At 38.8% G+C, this 27,679-nt stretch overlaps 1 protein-coding gene across 3 annotated transcripts in view; it reads right to left on the reverse strand.

The window, feature by feature from the left end:
* The window catches only part of st18 (ST18 C2H2C-type zinc finger transcription factor), a 42,832-nt gene that overhangs the window by 8,489 nt on the left and 6,664 nt on the right, over positions 1-27,679 (reverse strand). For 2 of the 3 annotated variants that reach the window (XM_067606070.1, XM_067606069.1), the window contains exons 3-12: positions 13,940-14,055; positions 11,396-11,447; positions 10,543-10,573; positions 10,109-10,296; positions 5,650-6,363; positions 4,744-4,878; positions 3,793-3,883; positions 3,605-3,697; positions 2,850-3,058; positions 2,345-2,544 (exon numbers count right to left, since the gene is read on the reverse strand). In XM_067606070.1, coding sequence (XP_067462171.1) covers positions 2,345-2,544; positions 2,850-3,058; positions 3,605-3,697; positions 3,793-3,883; positions 4,744-4,878; positions 5,650-6,363; positions 10,109-10,296; positions 10,543-10,573; positions 11,396-11,447; positions 13,940-14,055 — 1,829 coding nt within the window. Of the gene's footprint in view, positions 1-2,344; positions 2,545-2,849; positions 3,059-3,604; positions 3,698-3,792; positions 3,884-4,743; positions 4,879-5,649; positions 6,364-10,108; positions 10,297-10,542; positions 10,574-11,395; positions 11,448-13,939; positions 14,056-24,334; positions 24,532-27,679 lie in introns of those variants that run through there. The other variant, XM_067606071.1, reaches the window with a different exon arrangement.

Here is a 27,679-nt window from a genome sequence, read left to right on the forward strand (position 1 = left end):
TAAACATGAAAAATGACTTGAAATTCACTGCAAAACAAACAATGTATTTAAATAATACATACAGTGGTTATCTCACACCAGACAAAGTACCAAACTAAGCCAGCGTTAATTCTGCTGAACACAAAAAAAAAATAATCACTGGTGTGTAGTTTTCCAGTGACAGCTGTGTCATCTATTTTCTAGGACACACAACCAAGATGGCAGCTGGGGGTGGGGGGGGTAGGGGGGGAGGTGGGAGGGGGGCTGCTGGTTTTAGGTCATCATTATTACAGCAAAAATTAAAAAGCTTAATGTGGCATAAGTTTCCTTGCTGACAGATGTGTTTGTCGTTTTTGCGCTGAAATGCAATAGCGTGATGACTTATGGCTGTTTTATGGTATTAAAAGTTTTACCTCATTAAATGCTGAAATCCTTTTCCATAAATGAAACCAATTATTCAACGCATATGTTTCATTAAACCCTATACATCATTATTTTTTTTTGTAACCAAGGGGAGCCTTTCAAATTAATTAAAGGGGATCATTTTCATGAACATTGGATGTGGCTGTCCACTTTAATTATCCAGCCATTTGATGACGTGTGTACCTAATCAAAATAACACCAGTGTTAAACTAAAGGATGTACGAGACTTCTAGTGATTAATTTTGATTTTGTTTTTAGCCTCAACTAAAAAACAAAACGGAAGACTTAATTCTTTCTTTTTATATTATTGATTATTTAATGATGTCATTTAAGCATCTCACGTTGTTAAATAAGTCAAATCAGCTTATATTCACGCTTTAAAGGCCAGCTTTTTGTGTGTGTGTGTGTGTGTGTTGTTGCGTGTGATATTTCAAAGTGTAACATACATATGCAGATGAGCATCCAACGACATATAACACTCTAAATATGGTCCCCTTTTTTCAGTCTTGAAAGCTGCTCTTTATTTTGTACATCTCAAGACAACTAAGCTGTAAATGAGAACAGATGATTAACTTGCTAACACTGTTTTATTCATTCAGTGGGCTGGTACCTGGTACAGGGCCACATTCTCAGCTCAACAAGCTGGGAGACAAGGATCTGTGCTGTGTAGGTGTGGAAACCTTGAATCATCTACAGTACAGTGAGCACGTATGTAACCCACAGAATGTGATCAATGTTAATCACGGAGTTTAAGTTGAGCACAGTGCCACGTTGGAGATAATAACAGCAGAAGAAGATTTTGGATCCGCACACATTTCCGAGAAGAGTTTGGATTTTGTGTGAATTAAACTTTTCAGATGTTAACTCCTCTAACTGATTGGCTTAATCCATGAAAATGCTTTTAAAGACTATCTGGTGTAGACACACAGCCTATGTTGGATCATATAACTAAGCAAAATATCCTCTGCCATCTGCAGCGTGCAAGATGCGGTTTCAGACAAACAGTTCAGGGTTTTTACATGCCAGCTGATGTCGAAACAAAATACAATCTCCTCTCCTCTCGGCAGCTCCCGTTAGGGGTCGCCACAGCGGATCATCTGTTTCCATGTCTTCCTGTCCTTTGCATCTTCCTCTGTCATGCCAAACACCTGCATGTCTTCCCTCACCTCATAAACCCCTCTTTGGTCTTCCTCTTTTCCTCTTGCCTGGCAGCTTCATATTTCTCCCAATATGAACAGCATCTCTCCTCTGCACGTGTCCAAACCATCTCAATTTCACCTCCAAACCGTCCAACCTGAGCCGTTCCTCTAATATATGTACTCATTCCCTACAATCCTGTCCATCCTCATCACTCCCAATGAAAATCTTAGCATCTTAAACTCTGCCACCTCCAGCTCCATCTCCTGTCCTTTCATCAGTGCCACTGCCTCCAAACCATACAACATAGCTGGTCTCACAACCCTCTTGTAAACCTTCCCTTTCACTCTTGCTGGTAGCCTTTTGTCGCCTTTTGTCACCCACTCCACCCTGCCTGCACTCTTTTCTTCGCCTCTCTTCCGCACTTCCCGTTACTTTGTACAGCTGAACCCAAGTATTTAAACTCATCCACCTTCGCCACCTATACTCCTTGCATCCTCACCATCCCACTGTCCTCCCTCCCATCGAAACAAAATACAAAACCACATGTAAAAATAAAAAAAAAGAGGAGTATTTGTAATTGGGAAAGAAGGCTGATTGTATTTCTTCTTTTGATGTGATTACACAAATTTTCATTTGTGTACATTAAAGCTTTATGGAGTGGAAACCTTGTTTTTCTGCCACCAGAGCACCAAGCTCCCCTTGCCAAATTCAGTCTTTTGATGTCTTCCCTTTTTATACACAAATCAGAGTTCCTTTAAAATGACCACATTAAATACCTTTCCAAGTGGTCTAATTTGATTACCTTTGTGGAGGTTGCCAAGGGCCGGCCAGCAACAGCCTCCATGTTCTTCCGGTAGCGAGTGGAGAGGTTAAGGATGGCGGCAGTCGCTGCGGCGGCTTGGAGACCGTCTTCTTTTTTGAATTGACTCGGTGGGCTGTGTTGACCGGAGGTGGGCAAGCGGCCACCTGGAGCACCAAGAAAGCCAGGATACTGCTGAGGTGCTAAAAGACAAATAATTAGCGAATAATTTAGTTACTGAGACACCAGGTGTTCCAACAAAACTTAATAATACACAGCAAACAAGTTGTAATTTGATCATTTTATCTGTTTTCAACCATTGATTTAAAAAGATAGATGCAAAAAAATAACATTTAAAAATTATAAACATGGATGTTGTGGACTAATAGGCTCCATACTTAAAAAAAAACATGACAAAATTAGTTTGCCTCATTGATTCATCTTCCATAACATGTTAACTTGCAAACAAATACATTTCTTTGAGTGAAATAAAATATATGAAGCTTACAATCGGGGAAATGTGAGATTTCCTGGTCCTGGTTGGTCCCCATCAGAGGCTGTTTCCCAAAGACCTGTGCATCAAAGCTAGCGTAATCAAAGCGGATTCTGCTGTACTTGTCCATGTCTTTTGTGAGGCTCGTTTGCAAGGCTGCTACTGGATGAGAGAGCCTGTAGTTTAACTGGTTCATCTCGAACTTCTTTATCAAGCCGATGTTTCTGTGAGGAGACAAATTGAGGCTTTATATTGTTGTGTATAACTTGTGAAATAACGTGCCCAACAAGTCATTATAAAAGAGTTAAGTATAGACATTGTTTTAGAAGCACTCAGGGATGCCAGTGCTTTTGTACACATCGTCTGGGATCTGATGTGTGTTGTAGATCCACAGCCAGGTTGCCAGACTAATTAATATAGTAGGAGTGGGCATCCTGCCCATGATATATCCACAGGGAACAAAGAGTTCTGCTCTTTTATCATCTCTAATAGAGAGGAACTCACAGGAGCAGTAACCATTGCTTGTGTCTGCTTGGAAAGCTCAAAATAGACTGTGTGTTCTTTTGGAATCAGTGAATAAAAATATCCCACACTCTCCTCAACAATAATAGTGTTTATCACTTTTTTGCATAACCTCAGTTACGCTTTTAGAACTCCAGTCCACTACAGAGCTGCATATGATTTTTGGATGCTTGTAGTAATTATTTTTTTCTGCAAATGCAACCACATTTATAGCAGTTGGAAATCCCTAAGGTTATCTGGCATTATACCTCGGTGAGCGATCAGGTGTTTGTCTGCATTTCAGGCTCTCGTCCTGAGGTTTGGAGACTTTCACTGCAGCAGCGATGGGGCAGCCTGAGAGACTGGATGAGGAGGAAATCAAACACATTAGCCTAATACTGTAACTCATCTATGAACAGGGTGCAGATTCCTAATGGCTTTCTACCGATGCATATACCTCCGGTGGGTGCTACGGTTGCTGTTGACATGGCCTCTTCCTGTGCACCCGGGTGTAGGGCACTTGAGGACGTTCTCATGCATGGCCAGGACTGAGGAGACAAGGACACAGAGAGAGGAGATGAGCTCAGTAAGGGAAACACGTAAAACATAATCAAGCTGACAGATTATAAGATGGTAAATACACATACTGAGCATTTTGGCAATGAAACAAATAGAAATTTTCATACATTAAATGATGATTTATGTAACTGGTTGGTACATTAGAGCCTATAGAGAAAAGATCCTACAGAGACAGAAACAGGAGAAAAAAGCAGACAGCTTTTCTCATTGTGAGGAATGCTGTAATGTGGCTGAAATGTAAATAGCTTAGTGCAAAGAGGAGCGTAACAAGACAGCTGATTATATTCTTCAAAACAAACGCGTCGTTAAAGGTCCGCTCTGTATCCTTAGAAACTTCCTTTCTGTACATATTCTCCAATTAGTTTGTTGGAGTTGTCTATTTATTTTTGAATACTGCGTTAGCTAGCCCTTTGATTTGCAAATACTGCCTCCAGTCTAAGAGCATGCGCTTTTTTGAAAAAGTTAATTACTTTTTCTGTTCCTTTTGTAACATTACTGTTTAATGTTGAATGTTTGTTGAGTTATATTGAAATGACTTAACAATCGCCAATGTGAAAAAAAAAAAAAAAAGGAATTCAATATTCACACATTACAACACATTACGAGAGAGAGAGAAAAAAATCCTTTAAGTGTATTTGAAAAGTTTCATGCACATCTTTGAATTGAACTAAATGTATAAGCAAGTATTTCTTGTCTTTGGGTCGCTGCTAAGAGGATTCCAATTACTGTGGTTGATTGTAAATCCTAAAACTGCCTGTTTTTACATGTAGGAATCATCCATTATACAGTATACACTGTATACACACACAGAATTGCTTGTGTGACTTACTCTCTGGAGGAACTCTGACTTTATGAGGACATCCAGACAAACTCCTGTGATGTGGGTACAGGCCGGTCACATGACCAGTGCCATCGCAGCCAGGAGTTGGACACTTTATATCCTTCTTATCTGTCCGTGGAGAATCTGTAGACACAGTGAAACAAGATGTTACACTGAATTAATACAAGTACTAGTGCTGCCTGGATGTACTGTAGCCTATTTCTTTATATACAGTTTATAGATTCTATTAAGAAATGTAGAAATAAGTGAAAAGTAAAATATACATCTAATGCACTTGTACTGTCCTGTATACATATTGTACAAAGGTCAACAGATTGAAATATCATGCAAAGCCAGACACTTTTTTTTTTCTTTTTTTTTTACAAAATGCATCTATTAATCTGTCATTTTAGTTAAGGCTGCAGTTCAACACAGAGCATTCACTTCTTAATGCCCATCCATCGAAAGATTACATCTAGGATTACACATTTAGCTGCAGTCATTTGAAGAATCAGAGGGAAACATGAGAGGTACTTTAGGAGGATTTAAGACTTATGGTCATGGTTAAATATCCAGTTGATTCCTATCAAAATCCAATATTCTGAGTAGTAGCAATTCCATCAGAAAATTTTGTTCTTCTTTATTTTAGTCTGTTTATTTATTACTTCACTTGTTGCCAAAATGTTTTTAGTACTTAAGAGGATTTCCACCCTCTGATTCCCCCACCCTGAGTCTGGTTCTTTTATTCCTTTTAATGTTTTTTGAGCACCCAATCATCCAAATCACAATTGGTCTGATTTAAACTGGATAAAGGTGCATTTTTGAAAGCCATTAATTCCTATACTGATCACTTTTTCTTTTCTATTTTAGATCAACTTTATTTTGTATAATAGGCGTTTCCCTCTTCACTGTTACCTTTTCCTCCATGATAGTTGAGCCTGCTGTCCATGTCCATCATCCTATGGTGCCTTCTCTCATTGGTCATCTGCTCCATGAGGAACCGGTCCATCTCCCTGTAGGCGTGGTGCAGGACCTGTCTTTGCTCTGTCTGCAGAGCTATGGCCTGCTCTAACAGGCTGAAGTTCACTCTGCCTCGACTCATTTCGAGGCCTCTCTCGTGCAGGCCCAGCGCCCAGCCCTCCAGCCGAGGTGGCCTCTCCATCTCTGACTCCCCTTCGCTGTCCTCCTCTGTGGGGAGCGGCCTGTATCTCAGTGCCTCGGCCTGAAAAATGCTTCCTCTACCCATCGGACCACCTAGTTCTGCGTGAGGCTCTTCTTTCACATGGCCGTTCCTGCCTGAAAGGTCTTCAGAGGCTCCGGAGGGGCTGCAGTTGGAGCCGTTCACCTTGGCAGACAAAGACAGAGGCTCCCATTCAGCTTCCCTCATGTCTCTGTACGGACTCTGTGGTGACGGTGAACCGCTCATCCTGTCTTGACTTTGGTCTTCCTCTTCGTTGTTAAGGAGCTCCTCTTCGTCTTCATCTATCAGAGGTTCGGGTGTGTCGACCTCACACTGTGGAGAGCCATTAGATGTAACTTCAGACCATCCGAGCGAATCGTTTGACTTTGCTGCCGCGTCCCGGCAGCTGTTTCTGTTGGCCACTCCATTGACTGCATTTAAGTTTCCATCTAAAACAACAAGAAAACACTCATTATTTCATGTGCTTTAACAGACCAAACATGTTCCTTTGTGACCCCTCAGTCACACACAGGATAAGAATTGTATGTCCTTGGTAATCTTCTGCAAATCCATTTAAGGTTTTAGATTTTGTGTTACTTTTCTATGAATAACATCTTGAGAAAAACATGTTTTTATAACCATCTAGAGGATTTTAAGAACACATGCTGCAATAGAAATGATAATCATAAGGTTGCAAGATTTCAAAGCAATTACTTGAGTATATTCTAGATAACATATGTGACCCTTCTTTCTGCTAGTTGAACATGAAACCCGAACATGAGAGACACAATTGTTTTCTCTTTCCTGTGTGTCTCCAATTGGACAACAACACAGATTTAGGACAAGATTATGGAGGGATTTTGCAGTACGGTGGACAGTTAGTTATGTGTATTTTTAAGTGCAAGCTAAGCAGCAACATGTTGTCATGTGCGCAAAAATGATTTAAAAACACATAATTACTGTTTCTAGGGATGAGAACAAGGAAAGTGAAGAGGATTCCTGAAAACACAGATGGAGGAAATCAAAAACACGGAGATGAAAAGAGAAAATCTCTGTGAGCTGCTGCTGTCTGTGTGGCAGAACTTGGTTTAGGAGAAGCCAACCGTACACCTCATTCAGAAAACTGACAATAATTTTGCTAGAAAAAGAAAATGATAAGAGCACAACAGCCAACAGTGCTGACAGAAATGACTGCTTTGTGAACATGACCCAAAACAAAATAGCTGCAAAAATACAAGTAATTAGATTAATTTTAATTAGAATATGTCATTTTTAATTCACTTGTAGTTTCTTTGTAGTATATTTGAAAAATGATTATGAGCATAGCTGTGAAACTGCTTAAAAATCGGAAATGCCAAGGTATTAATAGTGCATTTGATTGGAAAAAGTAGCTTTTCTATTGGTGTGAACTAAAACAGGATGCTTTTTAGCGTTGAAAAGACAAAAAAAATAGTTAAACATTTTTTTCTTTTTACTACAAGCTCTCTAAGTAATTATTTATGTGGGTGTCTTTTTGATATCACTATTATTTCAGTGTAAAATGTTAAAAACCTACAATTATCCAAGATGCTGCAGAAGATGGTTGGTAGATTATTTAAGAGGAAGTTTTAGCAAATTAGAAGAGTTTTTCCAATGATATATTATCATGTTATATATTGGTTTTGGAAAATGGCTTCTGTTTCTTACATTTTGGGATTTTGGCTTTTAAAAAATCCTTAAGGGTGTAATAAGATACCATATACTGTATGATAAATGTAATCCCATTATTACAGATTTATAAAATACATACTATATGTACTTTTCATCTTAAATTTTACACTAATTTCATATAATCTTTTTTTCTGTGGCTTATTTTGCTGAGTGCTCTCAATAATTTAATTTGCATTGCCCTTTAGCTGTCTGTCTTTCAGCAGAAATCCCGGTCACATGTACAGAAAGCCACAAGATTGTGGGAAGCCTTATGCACTGAAAGTCTGATCAGCCGAACAGACAAAGAGGGTTATGGTTATCCCCCAAAATGCATCTGAAACAACACTTTATTAACACCACTGATTATATTAGGTCATGGTCAGTGATTAACAATGGAAAGCTATCATCTGGATTGATTCAACAAAATCTCTGTTGATCCTCCCAAAACCATTCAAACTTATGCTCTATTAAGGCTCTTTGGGCTGTGGGGCTTTTTACTTTCAGTAGGCTGTACTGTAGGTCTCTATCCTCTTAAGTGGCTAGACATCACAGACCAAACTGAAAAGTAGGATTCGATAGGTCGAGATAGATAGAGATGGATTGTGTGAATCAGATCACACTGCTGAGGATGATACAGATACAGGCATTATCAGACAGCTACGACTTATTAATGGGTGCAGCACAAAAAATTAATCCTTGCCAAAAGAGCTTTAAAATCTATGAAATAAAATATGTGGCACTAATAAATAGGCAAATTGTCTTTGCAGATAAACGAGTTTGATTGACATGTCTATAGTTTTATATGCATTTTGCTCGGGCAACATTACAACATGTTACTGTCAGTTCCTTGCTGTAGAAATATTTGAAAAGGGACATTTAAAGACAAACCCTGTTGAATGAAAAACTAAAGCCAGTTACACGTATTTACATTTATGAGGCAAGCAACAAGAGTTTTGTTTTTCATCCAGATGGACTCCCAGGCCTGACACAGCCGCATACAGTCAGACAAGCACACAGACGTATACACACACACACACACACACACACACACACACACACACACACATAGAAGTGCAGTGAAAAAAGGAAAGAGATGGAGGAAAAAAACTTGGATCCCTCCGGTGGTTTGTGTGTTGGAACAGGTGAACAGTTTGTACTCCAGAATAGCCATTACCAGCACTCTGCAGCAGGACTGCAGTTGGCTGGAGTTGAACGCAGTGTGGCTCGACCAAACGAGAGGCTTATTTTTCTCCCTTTTTGTTAAAATGCAGATATGACCAGCTTCCCGCTGCAAAAATTCTTACAGCCTCCGGTCCACTTTTCCAATTTTTTTTTTTTTTTTTTTTTGACAGAAAATAACCCCCTCAATCTGACAATGACAGCAAAATATGTTCTGAAAATGTTTATCAATATCCGTGTTCATTTGACACTCTTCAGACTTTGCAGTTTTTATTCTGGCAGGATTCTGTTTTGTTTTAAAGTCATAGTCCATTGAATGTGAGGTTGAAATAAGGGAAAATAGTCAATCAATGTTGGATGATAAAAAGATAAAGTATCTAGAATACACAACAACAAAGGAAACCTGATGATACACAGTGAATTACTTAGATAATTGTAATGTAATATGAACCCAGGAAACAAATAAATTCCATTTCCAATGAATCCACACAATTCAGTGAGCTACTCTCCTGGTCCATTTAACAACACACATGTGTACTATAATGAGCTGTAGACATTATGCCTAATTATGTATTAGACTGTGTTAGAGGGCCTAACAAAAGCTTTTGAAAGGGACAATTACGTTTGTTGCTTAGTTACATTGTTAAAAATATACCAAATCAGTGCAGATTATGGTGGACGAGAATGCACATGTACACCACAAGCATTGTTGCCAAAACGCACAAAATTCAATTCATTAGGAAAAAAGAAAACATTTTTGCTCCTGAAAAGGACAGTAGCATAAGTGAAAATAAATAATTTTAACTGTTGTTGATGAAATGGTTTGCGGTTGAGTAAAGTCTTTGTAAAAAAAATAAAAAATAAAACATTGGAACATCAGCCAATCTTGCCAAACAATGCTGACAACTCATTTGTTTTCCACAATAGGCAACTTCAATAAAAATTCAATTTAAAAGAATGGGAGAAGTTTAATTTAAATCAAAGTGAACTGGTGCACTCCCCCATTCAGTTTTTCATTCTATGGATTCAATGGGTTTGGACTGGCTATTGAAAAAGGACAGATGAGGGGTCTGAAATCTGGCCTCATCAAAAGAGGGTAAAGCCACGCCAAAAATATCATGGCAGATCAGCTGTCAAAACTTCAATTTGTGGACGTGAGACACAACTAATGTGGACCCAGCAGTGTAGTCTTTCACTTCCACTGCACAATGACTGCGGCTGCTGGCTGATGGCAGAGGGAGGGAAATATGAATGCAACAGATGGGATTTTAAAATTCAGCGTCAATTGTTCATCAAAACAGACAAAACAACAGGACATCTGTTTACCTGCTGGAGTGTCAATGTTCCTCAGCTCGTCTTTGTCCTGTGGCAGTGCCAGGTCCTCACTCTCCTCTTCACATGCCTCGCTGGGGCTGTAGTGGCGGGGCTTCATCAGCAGGGACTTTCTCTTGTTGACGGGGGCGCCCTGCACCCCTTCCTGTGCACTCCTCTTCCTAGCCATGGACCCATATGGGCTGGAGAGAAGAGGAGAACGGACAAAAAGCGCAGCAGGGTCAGCAGAGGCCTCGGTGGCTGCTTGGGCTCACAGTTTGAATAGTCCAACTTGTAAAATTTAGGGGTTGAGACAAAAACTAAAGACTTTTTTTTAATACATTATAAAGTTAAAACCATTTTAATGAACCCCATCTGTGATCTAGCAGGAAAATATTTAATTTTTGGCAAACAGATAAAAAAAGCTGTTTATGTCGTGAAATTTTTACCTGTGAGTCTCAGTGATGCAGTCGGCCAGCCCTGTGAAATACAGGCCAAGAAAGAACAGATAAAAAGTCGTGTTTACATTTCCACTACAGTAGCACAGCATCTGTCGACATATTCTTCATCAAAGGTTCAAGGCGACTGACTACTTTTGGACAATTGCTTATGAAATTTTACAATGTTCTGTAAATATTTGTTTTGTAGATAATGTTTTAGGGGTGATAGCACCTGAGCTAAAACAGCCTTTTACCATAGATTTTATTCTTTTTTTTTTTTTACAATGCCATCGGGTGTAATCAGCATAAGGATGGAGAAGTGGTCTCTTCATTGATCTGAAAAGCTTTTCATTCTGTCTGCTTATTCTCTGGGAGTCCAACTGTAGCTCATCCTTTGACAGCGCTGACAACATGATCTAAAAGGGTAAATCAATTTTCCCAGAGGCCTGCGTGAATCTCATTCACAAGTTCTACCCCTACTCCTATGAAGCACAACCAATAATAACACTTTTCATGAATTTCCCCAGATGTAGTAATAGCTCCAGCGTGAACAGGCAGGCCTCAGAGGCCCTGAACACTTGCATAATGACATATCCAGTCTAGAGGTTTTCAATCACACAATATATACACACTCCTTAACTAATTTGAGCCAGTGTTCCAATTTAATGAAGTTATTCCCCTCTGAATAATGAAATAGCAGTGCAGTGCTCTTCAGACCGGTAAGATAATACATAAAATTGACAGTTATAAAGTTGGATTGTTGAACTGATACCCCTAACCCATGGCGATAAGTGGAATATGTGTGTGCGAGCGTGTATGTGTGTGCAGTTAAAAGCAAACTAAAACTGAAAGCCATACTCACCTGTGCTGCTGTTACATGTTTTCAGGGTTTGGTCCTCACCGTCAGAATCCATCTGTAAAAAAAACAAACAAAAAAAAAAAACACATTCAATGCACAGGTGATGCCACAAAATAAAAGATTTTTAAGTATGTATTTTAATTTATTTCTTTTATTTGAAGTGGAAAAAAAGCTTTAACACTAAACAGATTATTGTTTTGTTAGATAAGCTTGGAGTAGCCCACAGCCAGTGAGCATTAAAATCAATTTGTGTGCAGCACAACATCACAAACAGCCACTGAAAAATCCAGTAATATGCAAACACATAAAGTATGATGTTAGGGGGGAAAAAAAAGTTTCAAAGGTGAGTAAAAATGTAATGACACTAAATAATGACATTAAAGTACGGACAGCACCTCGCAGTGTGTGTTTAGACAAAAATAGTTGCTAAAATCTATCCACTCTCGCTGGCTGTTGCTTGTGAGTCCCAAATAAAACCTATTAAACATAATTATTCCAGGCTGATGGTGGTGTATAGTGGTCACAGGCCAGTGAAATCTGTGAGTCATAGGATATGCTGTTACTTTTCCCTGGTAATGGGAAACATGACTCCTCTCTCTCGTTTGCTGTTGTGATTGAAGGCACTGACCTGTCATACATTTATAATAGGGGAGCAGGTGTGGCAGTGATGGACCTTAATTTCCTTTAATAAACCTTTTATGTGCCACACTCTTAATGCCACGCCGGGCCCTCAGAGGTCCTGCTCATAATAGGTTCATTACTTTTGATTACTACAGCCTATTGAGACAAACAACTCCCAAACACTATAGATTACATTCTGTAAAAATGAATGTACCTCATTAGTTTGTAACACTTTTCCACACAGACATGCTTCAACATTTTGTATAAATTTGTCGTTCTGAAGGCAAAATGTTGCTCTTACATCCTGCAACCCGAGATTGTAACATGGACATTAATCAAAGTTCAAATGATGTTATCAGTGTACCTAAATATCACCACTGACTCACACACGTTTATTACCAGGGTGTTTTTTTTAATTTTATTTGACATTTTAGATGTGCCCCTCACTACATAAATGTTTTAAAAACAGTATTTTATCATTAAGTTGTTTTACTTCTTTATATTTCTCTGGTTAAATTAAGAAGACTGTATTTGTAAAAATAAAAGAATGATTCAGTTTAATAATAAAAAAAATGCTACACATATCAGAATCACCTAAACAAAATGTGTAATAGGTGCAAATCCTCAATATATAGTCACTCATATGTCCATTCAGCCAATAAAAGCAAATTACACAGACTCACAATTTTTTTCATCATAAGCTGCGTATCCAGTTTCACACATAAGTTTGAGTCAAACAAGCAAAGTCAAACCTTTCTTTTGTCAGCGTTGCTCTTAAAGGACGTCACATGTGCATTTATTTCATAATAATGACCAAACGTACTGGTGGCAGTGATTTAATGCCTAAAACAAAGAATGACAAGTAACAAGACGAGGAAAGCCTCGGTAGGTATCCGTGGTGGACTAACAGGTACTCCTGGCACGGCAACAACATGAAAAAACATGTGACGCTGAGTGTTTACAAAAGCAGAGCAAACAGACATATTCAGCATCAAATGGGAGTTTTTACTGGACATTCCCTACGCAGTCTGGTTGAGAACTTTATATAATTAACCTTTTCATTATTATTGTATGATGATTCTCTTGATCATTTTTTAAACACACTATTAGAATATGTGTTGTCGATTAACAGTGGCCTTATTCCAGCATAATAACTTACTGAATAAGAGTGTAAATACAAAACAATACCCCTTATTTTGAAGAAAAACATTTTTTTCAATGATTTTTCAGTTTCATAACTAAAAATTACATCATGTTGTGTCACAAGAAGTGTTAAATTGCCAAATAATCACGTAAAACATGGTAAAGACACAATAGGGATTATTGGAGCGTTGCTTTTTTTTACACACAATAAGGCCACCATGTTGAAGAACGATACCAGTGTTTTTGTGTATTCTATTACAATTCTTGTTGACTTTACATCACTGCTGAGCATTTCCCATACAGCATACAGTCTTAAATCTTACATTTAATATGTTTCTGACCTTCTAGGCAGTCATTGATTGACATTCATTTTTATATATAGTTTGATGTTCAACTCACAATGACTTAAAACACTGGCATAGTCCTTTAACAAAGTAAATATCTCTCTAAACTTTCTATTAGGGCTTCAAAGAAAGTTTTACTGGTTCAAATCCAGCTGAGGCAACCTGACAACAAAAGGCAACGGAATCACTTTAGAAAAGCAGACTCAGCAATACCTTTTAAAGAGTATATTATCTGCCAGCCACCCACAGCTCTGCATAAGTAAAACTAATCTCAGTTTGTGATCACCGTGGTCAAAGGAGCAGTGACACTCCACCACTTAGCATGCTACTTATCCAAAACACTGTTACACAATCATTTATCCCCAGAGACTTTTTGTCCCTAACAAAAGTTACTTTTCACGTTGTATTTAGAGTTTAACGTCCGCGCCATAAGGTTTACCTTTGATTGTTGTTTTCCGAGCGCTCTGTAGGATAAGATGCCAGATCCACACTGTCCACCCTGGTTGATGCTTTCACACTTCTTATCTCTCAGGAGGTGATCATGTAATTCATTCTCTGTAACAGAAAACACATCACACACACACACATATATATACTGTATATATATAATGGATATATAATACTGTGAATAATATTGTAAGACTTTTTTTGCTTATGAAAAATTGATTGTATGTCTTTAACCCTTGTTTGTTATTAATATTTTATAATCTATAAGACATGGATGTCAGTCAGAAAAAGGTGGAAAGAGCATATTAATACCTCACATGGAATAAGGAACACGGTGCCAATTGATTGCTTGACAGAGATCAAATTGCTTGCTTCTAATTAATACAAAACATCCAAGAGGGAAAACAAGGATGAACACAATGAGTACATTAAGCCTCTTCACTTCACAGATCTTATTATGGAATTATTTATTTCTGTTAGCTTTGAAAAAAAAAAAAACAACATCTTCTTAATTATAGCTCACAGAGCGTTTCCCCGGAAAAACAAAACTGGGGGAAAAAAGGATAGCGGGGGGAGGGAGGGGTATTCACTCAGGTTCATTAGCATATGAAAAAAGACTCACTACTATTTGAGCTGGTTCGTCATCTGCTGAATCATATTTATGCACCCCACCCCCCCTTATACACACACATACACACACCCCAAGTCCAACACAAATAATGCTTCTCAGAGGACGGTTTCCCTGCGTCTAGGGCAGATTTCTCAGGGGGAAAGGAGGCAGCCTGATGCTGAGGGTCTATGAGATTTTCTATGTGTTAATCTGGCTGCTAGCTGTCCTTGAGCCCAACCCATTCCCCCCTAACCCCATCTGCTAGCATTCCCACCACAGAGGAGAGAATGGGCTGCGACTGGGGGAGAAAGAGAGAGACCCTTCCCAGTCCAACAATCATGAATAACCATTGCCTCGCACCATTATCACAAGGCTGGATCCAAGCTGAGATGGTGGAGAGGAAATATCTGTAAAATACCCTGACGCTCCTGACAGTACTCTAACCACACTCTCGCATTTTGTTGTAAGTGATGCTATTATTATTATTTTCATATAATGCCTTATTAATACCGTGCAGCTGCTGTGGATATTCATCACTGACCTTGAGTCTTTGTGTCCCCTTGTTCCCAGCTTATCCGTGCACTTGGGACGCTCTCACGTAATTAACACAGACATTATTGTGATGGAGTAAAAAACTCAATGGTACTGGGCTGATACCTCATCTTGAAACCAATAAAGCAGGCCAGAGTAGCAAAGTAAGATTCTGGAGACCATAAAATTAATTACATTATTTACATTTCCTTTAGATAGTGGGGTACAGGCGAGATGATAGAGGCAAATGAGATTACACCAAAATAAGATTTCAAAATGTCAGTGCTGCACACTCAACCAACCAACTGTTATGATTAGATTACTCTTTTAATATAATTACTGTCTAAAGCTGTGTGTGGAAACAATGCATACATAAAAAACAGGAGCCGCGTCTTAACTGATTCACATCCCTTTTTCTCCATGAGCCTTTTTCTCTTAACCTTTCTTCAACAGTATCATTTTGAATTATAGGGAACGGATGGGTGCTCTGTGCAAGGTCACTGTCTGGTGTGTACTCCCCCCCCCCTCTCTCCTTGTTTTTGTTTCCTCTTCCAGAAGCACACTGAGTGAAGGGTTAAAACTGGAATGGATTTAATTATGGAATGAATGGAATTATAATGCGCCTGCAGCAAGTTTTCCTCCTTATTTATTAAAGCAGCTGATGGGCCAGGTTTGATGAGCCACTTCTGGCATAATTGAGTCATCACACAAAGAGGGTTCCTCGCATTCAGAGTGGTTTTATCAGCAGCAAACAGACCTGATTACTGGCAATTACACTCTGATCTAGGGGAAGGAGAAAAAAAGGGTAAATGTGCGGGGTAACTTCTGTGTTTATAGTTTACCCCGGGAATAATTTTCACATTAATTTTACATGCTAAGTGTTTTCTGTTTATGTATAATAAAGAGCAAACGGCAAGAGATAGCACTTTTTACTTTCATATTTCCTTGTAATGAATGTCTGAGGATATAGAGAGTTGATCTCAATTTATATTTACCCTGTAGGTTTGAGCTTTAGAGGTTTGAGCAGCGTTACCATCCACTGTGCAGAGAAACAGCTAAACATAAAGCCTAAAGGTGAGCTGGCAGAAATATACCTGCTCACACCTATTCTGTTGGAAGAAGGTAAAATTGTATACAGAAAGCAGGCGATTGCTTTTGCCATTTTCCATTGACATGCAAATGGCTTCGTGGTGAGTAAATTAAGCTCTGCCGAGAGATTAAAATCAACTTCTGTTCAGAGAGTATTTAGATAAACAACTTTTATTTTTTTGTCTTCTTTGTGAGGTGGCCAGGGAGCCATCAGACGGCCTGTGCCTAAATACCAGCTGGACATTAGAATAATAGCCGAGATACATTTTAGGAGGGGGGGAGGGGAAAAAGAGCTCCATAATGTCTAATTTATGTTTAAAGCATGGCCTACAATGATGGGTTTTTTTTTTTTCTCAATGTTTAATTATTGATTATATGAACCTAATCAACACTTAACAGCACTGGAAATTTCAGTTGCATAAAGGGGCATAAGATAACAAACAATTTTGTATAAATTTGCCCCCTTGAATGCTTTAAACATCAAGGCGAGTTTTATTTCTAGAGCTAGATCAAAGCGAAAGAAAAAGATGGCGACTTTTACATCTGCCTTGTATGTATATGCCCTTTCAAATAAAAGGAAAATACACACTGTATCTACAAGAAAATTATTCTGCCGACAATTTATGAGCATTCCTCCGTTTGATGAAGGTTCTGGATTCATGCAGACAGTCAAAAATCTTGAAGTCAACTGCGATTTCAGATATAACAGCCTCACAGCTACCCTGACGGCCAAGCAAAGTGTTTGTGCCTTTTGCCAAAGAGTACTTTTATAGAGGAGCGTATTGGCATCTTATCACTTCTCCAAGACAGAGATGCTTCAATAAAAGAACACAGCTCACAGAATTCTTAACAGACAATTAGGAGCCTGGCTAGCCACTATCGCTTCAATGATTTGTTATGATGGCATAACTACAGGGGAAACTTGTTATTGGATGGAGTTAGCAAGAGTCCCATAAAAGAGTCAGATGGTGACACCTTTGCCGAGGTGATTTATGAATCTTGTAATCGCTTTCCAAAGTCATCCCAAAGCCTTCCCTCTAAATTGAGTTCATCTGGAGCCGGACCACACAGAGGCACCAAGTCCAGATTGTTTCTTCTGACATCAAAGAGCCAATTTCTGTTTTTGACCAAATTTCTGGTGCTCTTAGTTCCCTCATTGTATGAAAGGGGCCTAGATGATATGCTATTTTATTTGTGAATTTCAATCCAATTAAGAACACCAAAATATTGAGACAAATAAAATTAGTATCTTCTTGCACTACACTATGCATCAATAGCATAATAAATGGAGCGGCAGACAATTCATCCATTGGCAAGTCTCCAGTCTACCAAACCACTCTCATGTTAGTTTGAATCTTTGAATTCTGTCGTGAACATGGTTTTTCAAACCTGTCTAATTTGGGGACAGGTGTTTGGGGAAAAAGAAGTTCCAGCCCTGGTGTAACAATGAGCAGAGTAATCCTGCTCATTGTTCCTGCCCAAGGAGGCCCTTTCATGGAGGAGGTTGCACCAGGTGGTCTGCAATTTGGAGAAACGTAGTAACCGTTCCAGCTAATCCCCCATCACAAAAGGCAGGTCTCCAGTGCTCCAGGGCTCTCCGGGGCAAAGGGAAAAGTTTACCTCGAACACACAGTGTCTGAAAGGAGTCAGGGACTCGAGCAGTGATTCCTAATCAGATTGCGCTGAAGTGAACAGCTCGCATGGCAGCTGTAGTTTTCCCAGGGTTAATTACCTTTCACTGCTCTCTCTAAATGAGTCAGCTGTTCCTGTCATTAAACAACTCCACTCTATCTCTGCTCCTCTGTCCTCCACACACATGTGCACATGTGCACACGGACACACGCGTTCACACACGCACACTCGCCCATACACATATAGAGATGCACCATTGTTTTTCCTATAGTACATCTTTTATATAATGGGGTATGGTGATCAAGCTACAAGCCACTAAAACATTAATTATTTGGATATTATAGCAACTTTGATCACCTAACTAATCAGCCAATAGCCATTTAAATGGAGGTTGCTATCTTTTTATTTATGCTACTGATGTTTATGCAGATTGAAGGCAGTATTCCCAATACACCTCCCCTACCCTGTTAAAGGAAAATAATACCAATCTGTCAAGGTCTTATTCTAAACAGCCCCTTTGGTACTAATTGAGTATATATAGGAAGCAAACATGTTCACATATGCGCACACACAAACACGGGCATACGTACACACACACAAACACGCGGATTCACATACATGCACACACACAAACAGAGTCCAGCTCTGATATAGTTGTGCTGTCATCAATTCTGAACAATCTGTCTGCTTACTGAGCTCAGTGGCTCAGGATGTTGGGGGAGTTTTAAGTGATTTTTGCCACTGTATGGTAAAATCCCTTGGCCACCTGGATTACAAACTCTAGTCCTTTAACTCATGCCAGTATAAATCCGTGTTAACTCGGATTTACCTCTGGCATATGAATTCTCAATCTGCGTAAGCTTTGTTTGGAATGAGTCAAACATAAGTATTTCATGCAGTAAGGATGCCCAATGGTGAATTCCTATTTCTGTGAAACACATGCTGGGAAGTAGTTCAGGACTAAATCAGTTATCAGAATAACAAGAAGAGAAAAAAAAGCCTTCAGCAGTGTTTTATTACACTGAAGAGGTGAGGCCCGTGTTGTCGTCCTCGGTTCACAACCAGGTGGAAGTGTGCAATACTGCGCTGTGAAATCCACGTAACCATGGTGACGGATATAAACTCAGAGCTGTACGCTGTGGTCAAGAGTTTAATCAGATTCCTTATACCAAGATTTTGCCTTGCTTATTGTCAGACAAACATTATTTGCTCAGTTGTTCAAACACAAGCCCTGGTCTGCTACCAAAGCGATCATGATAAAATAAAATATGGCATGAGCAGCCTGGAGGATCTAAATTAAGTATTATCCAATATCCATACAATCTCTCACACCCACACACACACACACATACACGCTTCTGAGCTAGCAGAGTTAAGCCAGACTATTTTGTACTTAAAAGGTTAGCAAGGCTGTTTTGTGAGTTTGATCCATGCTTGCCAAATCAGCAGATGGTCCATGAATATGATTATATGCATCAATAAAAGGAGTAATCTTTAACAAAATGTAAATTTGACTTAAGTCCAGGGTTTAATATACACGATGGACTTTAACCCACTTTCCTGCCTGACAGTAGAGCATGATAAGCTAATGCACTTAAATTTTAGCATTACAGCAATCACTACTGATGCTCCATTGCTACCATTCAGAGATCAAAAAGTGGAGACCGAGGAAAGGTACATGATACTGTAACTGCAAAGTGCTCAAAATGTGCATGTTTGTGTTGAAACAACATCTATTCACCTTTGAGTGAGTATCTTGAGTTCAGTAATCAATACAAACTGAGTCTGGGTGCTTAACAAGAACCTCTCTTGTGCTGTCATGCTTTTATCTATTATACATCTCAATGCTTTTTAGATAAATCCTTGGACAACACTGAGTCAAGCTTTACTTAAGGATCAACGACATTAAACTATCTCTGAGTAGCCTACATCTTAATACAAATACACACACAAATCTTTTTGTGAATAAAAAACAAGTCATAGCTCCTCTACAAACTAACCTGAAGTTCAAGTACAAAGCAAGAAAGCGGCTTAGAGAAAGAAAAGTTTTAGTAGCAATTGAGAAGTTAAGAATGGTCGAGTAAAATGTGATGATCTTATTCTGAGTCACATGAAAAAACAGCATCACTGTTATTGACCCTTCCATGAATCTACTTATCTGAGCCAGAGGCTTACAGCACAGCATATCCTTAAACAGACAAACAGAATCACTTGTCTCCCTCATCTAAATGCACTCATGTTAACATGTCCGACAGGGCAGAATCGCGAGCTCGACTTACCATGCCCCTTTTAGCCTTTGTTTTGCATCTCATAGTGACATCGGGGAGGAGACGGAGCAGAAGGATATCGAGGTGGGGTACAGGGTAGTCCAGAGTCTCGCTGCTGAGAGTGTGTTTGGTGTGTGTGCACTGTGGACACTGTGATATTCTCCCGAAACGCTAAGCTTTTTTTTTTTTTTTTTTTTTGTAGCCTTTGTGTCATTCACTTAACAACCAATCTCATTAGCTGCTGGGCTACAATGGGCTGAATTATTTTCTGTGTAAATACACCACATGGTGATCCTCAAGGTAAGACCTCTGAAGGTCTTTTTAATCACATAAAAAGATAGATTCTCCCCAGAAAAAAAAAAAAAAAATCAATGACTACTGGAAAGAACAGACTGCTCCTAAAAAGAATTGAATAAAACAGTCATTTAGAGTGTTTTTAATTGAGGAATGGGATTATTTATATTCCTCAGGGTCTGTGGTGAAGAGAGTATGAATGTGTAATTATGTGACTGTAATTAATATAACATGATCGTATAAACATGTAGCCTTGACTTGGTGATATTTGGATCACAGATGGGTAATGTGAGAATGAATGTATGTATGCCTCTACTCAGCTTTTTATTTTATTTTGGGGGTAAAATATATGATGATAGGTAACAACGCATATAAAAAAACTGGTTGTTTTCAAAATCGTGAACAGATTTAGTTTTTTAACAAATCTCTAGCTGCTTTGCTTGTTGGTGCAGAACCATGAATCCATGTAAAATGTAACTATTGTAAGTACTTGAAGTCATGACAGCTGTCTATAAGCATCAGGGACATGTCTATTGGCCAACTTGACCCTTGTTAGAAAACAAAACTAATACAAAAAGAGAATACTGCAGCCTGGGACTGCCGAGCCGGGTCACTGGAGATTTTCCAGACAAACGCCGCACAGGGGAGGGGAGGGGAGGGGAGGAAGAATAAAAAGGACAGGCTCAGAATCTCATTTTAACAGACCGCACACAATCTGGGCTCCCACAGAACTATCTCTGCCTGACCGCTTTCTATTTATCCCTTATCAGTGTTTACCAACCGCTAGTTTTCTTTCATTCACACTGTGAGGCAGTTCTCTTACTATCAGTCAACAGCTGACACCGTGGAACAGCCTCAAAGGCAAGAGGAAGGGATCAAAACTAAACCAAAGCTGTTTAAACAATACAACAGAGGAAATAAATTCATAAATCCTAATTCTTCCCAACCCACAAGGGTATAAGCAGATCCTTTATAGTTAGGCCAACAAACAAAACCAGAGCCAATGAGGTACATTACAATCAAGGTAAATTCTGAAATATATTTAGAAAAAAGAAAGGCGGAAAAAAATCCCATGTAATATTAATTGGAACATTTCATAGTCTTGCCCTGTCAAGCAAATATAACTATTCACTAAAAGGGGTTTTCTGTTGTGCTTTATTATCTTTTTTTTTTTAGCAAAAATCCCATTTGATTCAACCTTGTTAACATTTTTAGATCATTTTGCTGTATAGTAGTACCAAGCATGAAAAATGACATCATAACAACAGTATTAGGATTTTAAAAAATATATAATCATCATTAAATACCAAGTTTGTTTTTATTTTTTAACGTAAAGTGTTTCGTTAGGATCAGTCCACTCATAAAGGAACAACCAGAAAAAATAATGAAAATTACATTTTAAACCTGTATATTTAATATAATGAGGATTACTGTTATCTAGAATTCTAACTTATTTCTATTACGACATTAAATTTATTATAGGCTGAATTCAAATGTATGTGCTAATACTAGTATTATTTTAAAGTAATACATAGCTACTGGAACAGATTCCTGACACTATATGGATTATACATTTACACGAGACCAATTATAAACTATATTATAGGCTGCATGGAAAGACTATTTATACATTTTTTTAAAAAAGCTATGAGTACCAATAGAAGAAAAAATAAATTTGAAAGGAATTGTTCACACTGTTGCTTTACATTTTTTTCCAGTAGGACACAGAAGCAGTACTGTTTTTCTGGAATACTGTTCAAAAGTTAAGTAATTAATTACATTTATCCTTTCACCAGCTGCTCAACAGCAGATGGATCATTTCTGAGACCTTGTTGAATTAAATCCACATAATTCATTTCCCTGGATTAACTAACTGAAGTTTAGGGGAAAAACAGGTAACACAATGTGTGCTAGATTGACATGCATGCTGGGGGTTTTTCGTGCGATTTTGGCGTTTACATTGTGTGCACCCGACGGCAACTTTCATCAACGTTTAATTTAGAACTAAAACGAGCTATTAGAAATCAGAAGATCCCGAATTATAAATATCTTTATTTGTATTGCTTTGCTAGATAAAACATTTTTTTTTCCATCAGACAAGTTCAGAGTGTATTGAAACTATTTGAGTAAGTTTTGTGAATCCAGTTTTGGTCAACACTGTTGGACAGCAGGTACCATGGACATTTCCTGGAGGCGAACAGAGGTTACATTAATGTGTTGTGTAGCAACTAACATCCCTGTGCTTTGAAGAGGAGGGTGGGGGACAGAGAGGAATAATACCTCTTACTTATCACTGTTTTACCACGCAGCCCTGCCATTGCCTGTGCTGCTTTTGTGATTAAAACAACGCGTAGAGGTGTAACTTTATAACCCATTAACATCTCCTGTCTTCATATGTTATAACCTCTACATAACTTGCCAAACTTTACCATGGCTTATCAAGGTCTGACACTGACAATGTCTTTTGTCTTTTTCAAGCAGAATGACAACTGGCATCTCAATTTATTTCACCACTTAAGTTTTTCACTGAAATTCTCCAAATTTAAAAATGATTTAAAACCACCTTCACAGGGTATAATGTCTCTGAAAGGCAGCCAATTGATATGAAGAACAGATATAACACATAATTTCAGTTTACAGAAATATTTTTTGAGCCTAACCTGTATTGTTTATTTTCTGTTTCAGTTCACAGAATCAAAAAGACAAGGAACAAAAAGTACAAAGACATTAAAGGTGTTATAATATCAGGAAGAATATAAGTTCACCCACTAAGCTAAGCCTGCTCTAATTTGAATAAAAGCAATCCTACCTTTGTTTAATAATGATCGACTTAAAGTTGGGTCATTCAAGCAGATTCTGAGCCATTAGTGTGCCACAACTTACTAGTAAATGATGAACTTTTCTAACCAGCATCCGTCCTCCTAAATCAATAGTTACTCTGGAGACTGTCGAGTGCTTTGGCCCCTCAGAATCTGTTCAAAGCTAAGACTTGCCCACATATAACACAAAAGTTCACTTGTAGACTATGTTACTATCATACTACATGCAGCATTAGCATATAGTTTTCAAACTTTACCACAGTTACGATGCAAATAATTACAGAAATTAAGAACAGACTGTAATACCTTGGCCCTGCTGAATTTGTACAAATTTGTAAAAAGACTTGCCCACAGAGTATAACACAAAGGCTGATTTGTAGACAATTTTACTATCACACTACATTCAACATTAGCATACAGTTTGCAAACTTTACCGGACTTACCACGCAAATTACAGAAAGCCAGAACAGGATGCAATAAAATACTTGACTGACTGTTCAAATATGTTATTGGAACATGGAGTCAATGTTTAAGTGCATTAGGCTCAGTGGTCTTGTATGTACAGCTGTCACTGTCAAAGCCACAGGCAACCTGACAATGCTTTGTCTCTGCACACAATACGAACATGTGTTCTTCTAAGACAAGCTTATACTCCACACAAATGCTGTGAATTTAATCTAGGTAGACAGTATCTCATGCTATCTGGATGATCAAAAATAGGTCATGCCTCTCAAAAAACAGTTTGAGCCATTTAATCTCCTCTCAAACTGAAACCTGGACAGAAGCTGCGTTCGCTTTCCAGCAAAGATTTTCAGAACACTGATTTACATCAAGCAAACAATGTTCATCATCTCTGCAATATTTTCTAAATACCCACTGACACAGTTCCAAACAATTGCCAGCATAATTCTATTTCACATAATCATGTAAAATCCACAGCACATAAGTTTAGCGGTTGAATAAATCTAAGTGTAAATCTAGATAAGTTTCTAACACATTTCAGCTCCTGTTTTAGATTTCATATGACAGCATCTAACAGCATGAGCTAAAAGGCTTGTCGTTCACATATGCGATACAGAGTATCAGTGATGATAAATGCTGACCAAACTGACAGTATATTAAATAAAAAGAACTTTGACACCAACCTAGTGCTGTGATCCAAAAAGTTTGATTTTCTCCCAGTCTCTTGATAGCTGAGCTGGTGCTGTGGCTTTGAAAGGTAGTCCCCAGGAATATGACATACTGTGCCTTTGACAGCCTCGAGATAAGCACCTGCGTTCGGGTCCCTTTTTACGTCACACCTCCCCATTCACAGCCCTTCAACATGATGCACATTTGCACATCAACAGCCACCAACCCCCCTCCTCGCTCTACTCCCACATCAAAACACACAAACAGGCACACAAGAAGGCAGATGCGCGCACTAGCCTCTACTCATGCGCGTGTGCACACTCGCACAGACGCCACAGATTCATGTGCGCTAAGTGGAGATGCAACATACATGCATGCAAACGCACACGTGTGCACACATACACACTCACAGGTGATTTATTCCTTTTTTTTAACTCTTTCATCCAGCCCTATTCCTCTATCGATCCTTATTCTATGTGCTGTTTTTTTTAAACTTTCACTTGCTTTGTCATAAGACCAGGGCATATGCCCCCCCAACCTCCTCATACATCACTCATCATGCAAATGAGAGGGAATGTCACTCCTCAGCAGCAGATGGCCAGGGATGATAACAATGGCTCAACAGACCAGTTTCAATGTCTGCGACTTTATCGCTACGGCAACAACAAAAATAGATGATATGAAATCCTTGTCTGTTAATTTGATTTCCTCCCTTTTAATGTTTGTACCTGTCAGTCTGTTTCATTTCTCCTGGTCCATTTGAATGTAAAAGCTTTGTCCGAGGTCTTTCTGTCACAAGAAGTCTAGCTATCAGTAAAAGGCAGAGACCTGGAAATGATTTTTGGTGACTACGGAAGGCTGCTGCCTAGCAGTTATTCAAGTAATTAGGTGTAATTCCTCCCTGTAGGCCATGTTAGCCTCCTGAGTTAGCTCATGCGTTCGACAGGCCTGGATAGAGACAGGGAAGAATAAAAGAAGAAAGGGGCCCCGAGAAATCACAAATGCAGCTTTTCAAACACCCCCCAGCCAAAGTGATGTCACCCTGCGTCCTGCTGACTCCTGTTCATACAAGCCCCCATAGCAGAGAGTAAACAGTGGAAGCGTTTAGCAAACAGGGCCAGATTACAATGACAAAGGCAACCACACTTCTGGGTGGAGCCTGGGGCGAGAGGGGCAAAAGAGGGGGGTGGGATGGTGTGGCTCAGGATTTAAAATAAGTGATACCCATGAGGGGGCCCCCCCTCAAGATCCAAGCGTAACCCTTCCCCAGCTGATGGTAGGGGCCACCCAAACATGCTTATCTCTCGGTGATGTCCCCCCCAGTCCCCGGGGACTGACGTGTGAACACAATATGTAATAATAATGTATTTTCAGTTCTTTTTTCTGTGATTTGTGCATTTGGTTATGCAAGGCTGGAGACTTGAGGATGGAGAATATCATTACTTAAGGTTTGGCAGTTGATCATCACCTTGTTTAATGCCTCATTTGAAAGTCTAATTTCTAACTGTCTTCAAGAGCCAATTCATGGTACACTGTGAAAGAGACATACAAAGAGGGTTAGACCTGCTCTGTTCTCCCCTCTTTCACCATTGGTGTCTGATAATCGTACAAACATATGAAAGTAAAGAATCATCTATCTAAGCATCTTATCAAATAACATGTTCCTTCTTTGTTTGCTGATGCAGACAATCTCGCTGTGAGGACACAGCAAGCTTGTTCTAGGGAGGATTATTTCATGTTCTGAACTAGACATCACTACTGCTTGAAGACGAATTCACAAAAAGAATCAGCTCATGTAAAGCAATCTTGACAAATTGTGAGAGAGCAACATATTTAGGACTACACAACACTGCCATTATAAAATGTAACATTTTCTTTTGGCCCTAACATCTGTTCAAATCTCTAAAAAAAAAAAAAAAAACACAACCTCATTCAGAGCCAGCATAAAACATAAACTAGTGTTTTGTCAAGCTTTCATCAACTGAAAATGTGGGCATAACTGGCGAGAGCTGATGGAGAAATGAAAGAGGAGTGGGTTGGACAAAATTACATGTCAAACAAGGGTTCACATTTAAAAAGTCCTGCTCATATTTGTAGAAAGTGTTTGATTGCATTTAGAAAGGTATTACAATGGGTCACATCTGTGTCTAAAAGCTTTTTGCATTCTGCTGCAAATTATGTAAGCAAAGTGAAGTGTCACAGCACCCTGTTGTTTTGAGCACTATACCTTCCTCCTGTGAAACCTACACAAATATGTTTAACTGAATTCTTCTAATGCACTGCAGGATCAAAATGTCAGCAGTATAACTTCAACAAACCCCCTCACTCAACACCGCACCCCGTAATTTCAACAAAGCAATGCGACTAATTTCACATGGCAGCCCGTACACCCAAACAACAATACATATTCACACTGTGCCATAGAATATGATAGATGTGTAAAAATCTATATTAAACTGTGGTTAATTTCAGCTATAATGCTTTAAGCTTGGTCTAAAATGACACAAATTCATCTCCTTGGTGGTACTGAACCCTCATTGTTCAACCACTTGATGCTGCTTGTTCATCACAGAAAGTCACATAAAAGGACTGAATTAAATTTTAAAAAATGTATTTGCATATGCAAATATGAGGAACCAAACATAAGTGCATGTTGTTGATATGGCTCCAGGATGTAGAACTATCTTTATGTTAATGTCAGCAGACAGGGAATATTCTTTTGAAAATACAGTACATTTTTCATGGGGATCATTATCTACACTGCATGTCACTGTGTCTCAGTTAAAAGAAATGATTAGATTACTTCCCAGCAATCCCCTTTGGGGTGATTTGTGTGTGACTGTGGGCAACCTTACAATATGTTTATTCAGTGTCCTTTGAAGACACTTCAATAACATTTCAAATGTTTTATGGACAAATATAGGATGTTTTCTATCTCTGCCTTGAACTGCCGCCTTTAGAACAAGGGCCCTAGCTATATTTGAGTTTGTTGTCCAAACTCACTGAATCCTCTTCTCACAGGCTTAATACATTCAGGTAGTCCTCATAAACTAATAAAATGACTAACGGGCCAAAGATCCAGTTTTAAAAGAAGTGACATGTGACAAAACTTCAACTTCTGCAGCATTGAAACTACAATTATATGTTGTGACTGTAGAATTATTCCTAAAACCACGTGGATCCAGAAAAAATGTTAATCAATATGGCCGAATAAATAATTATCTACATAACTGCAGGTCTAATTTATTCACTTTATCAGTAAGAATGAGCATCTGATTGCTTACATCTGAGAAATCAATGCTTGACTGGTCAGTCGATGTGTGGCTTTTGTAGTTCATAGGCCATAGACTCATTGTGTT

This window comes from Thunnus thynnus, chromosome 12 (genome assembly GCF_963924715.1).
Source record: "Thunnus thynnus chromosome 12, fThuThy2.1, whole genome shotgun sequence".
In the NCBI taxonomy this organism is placed as follows: Eukaryota; Metazoa; Chordata; class Actinopteri; order Scombriformes; family Scombridae; genus Thunnus; species Thunnus thynnus.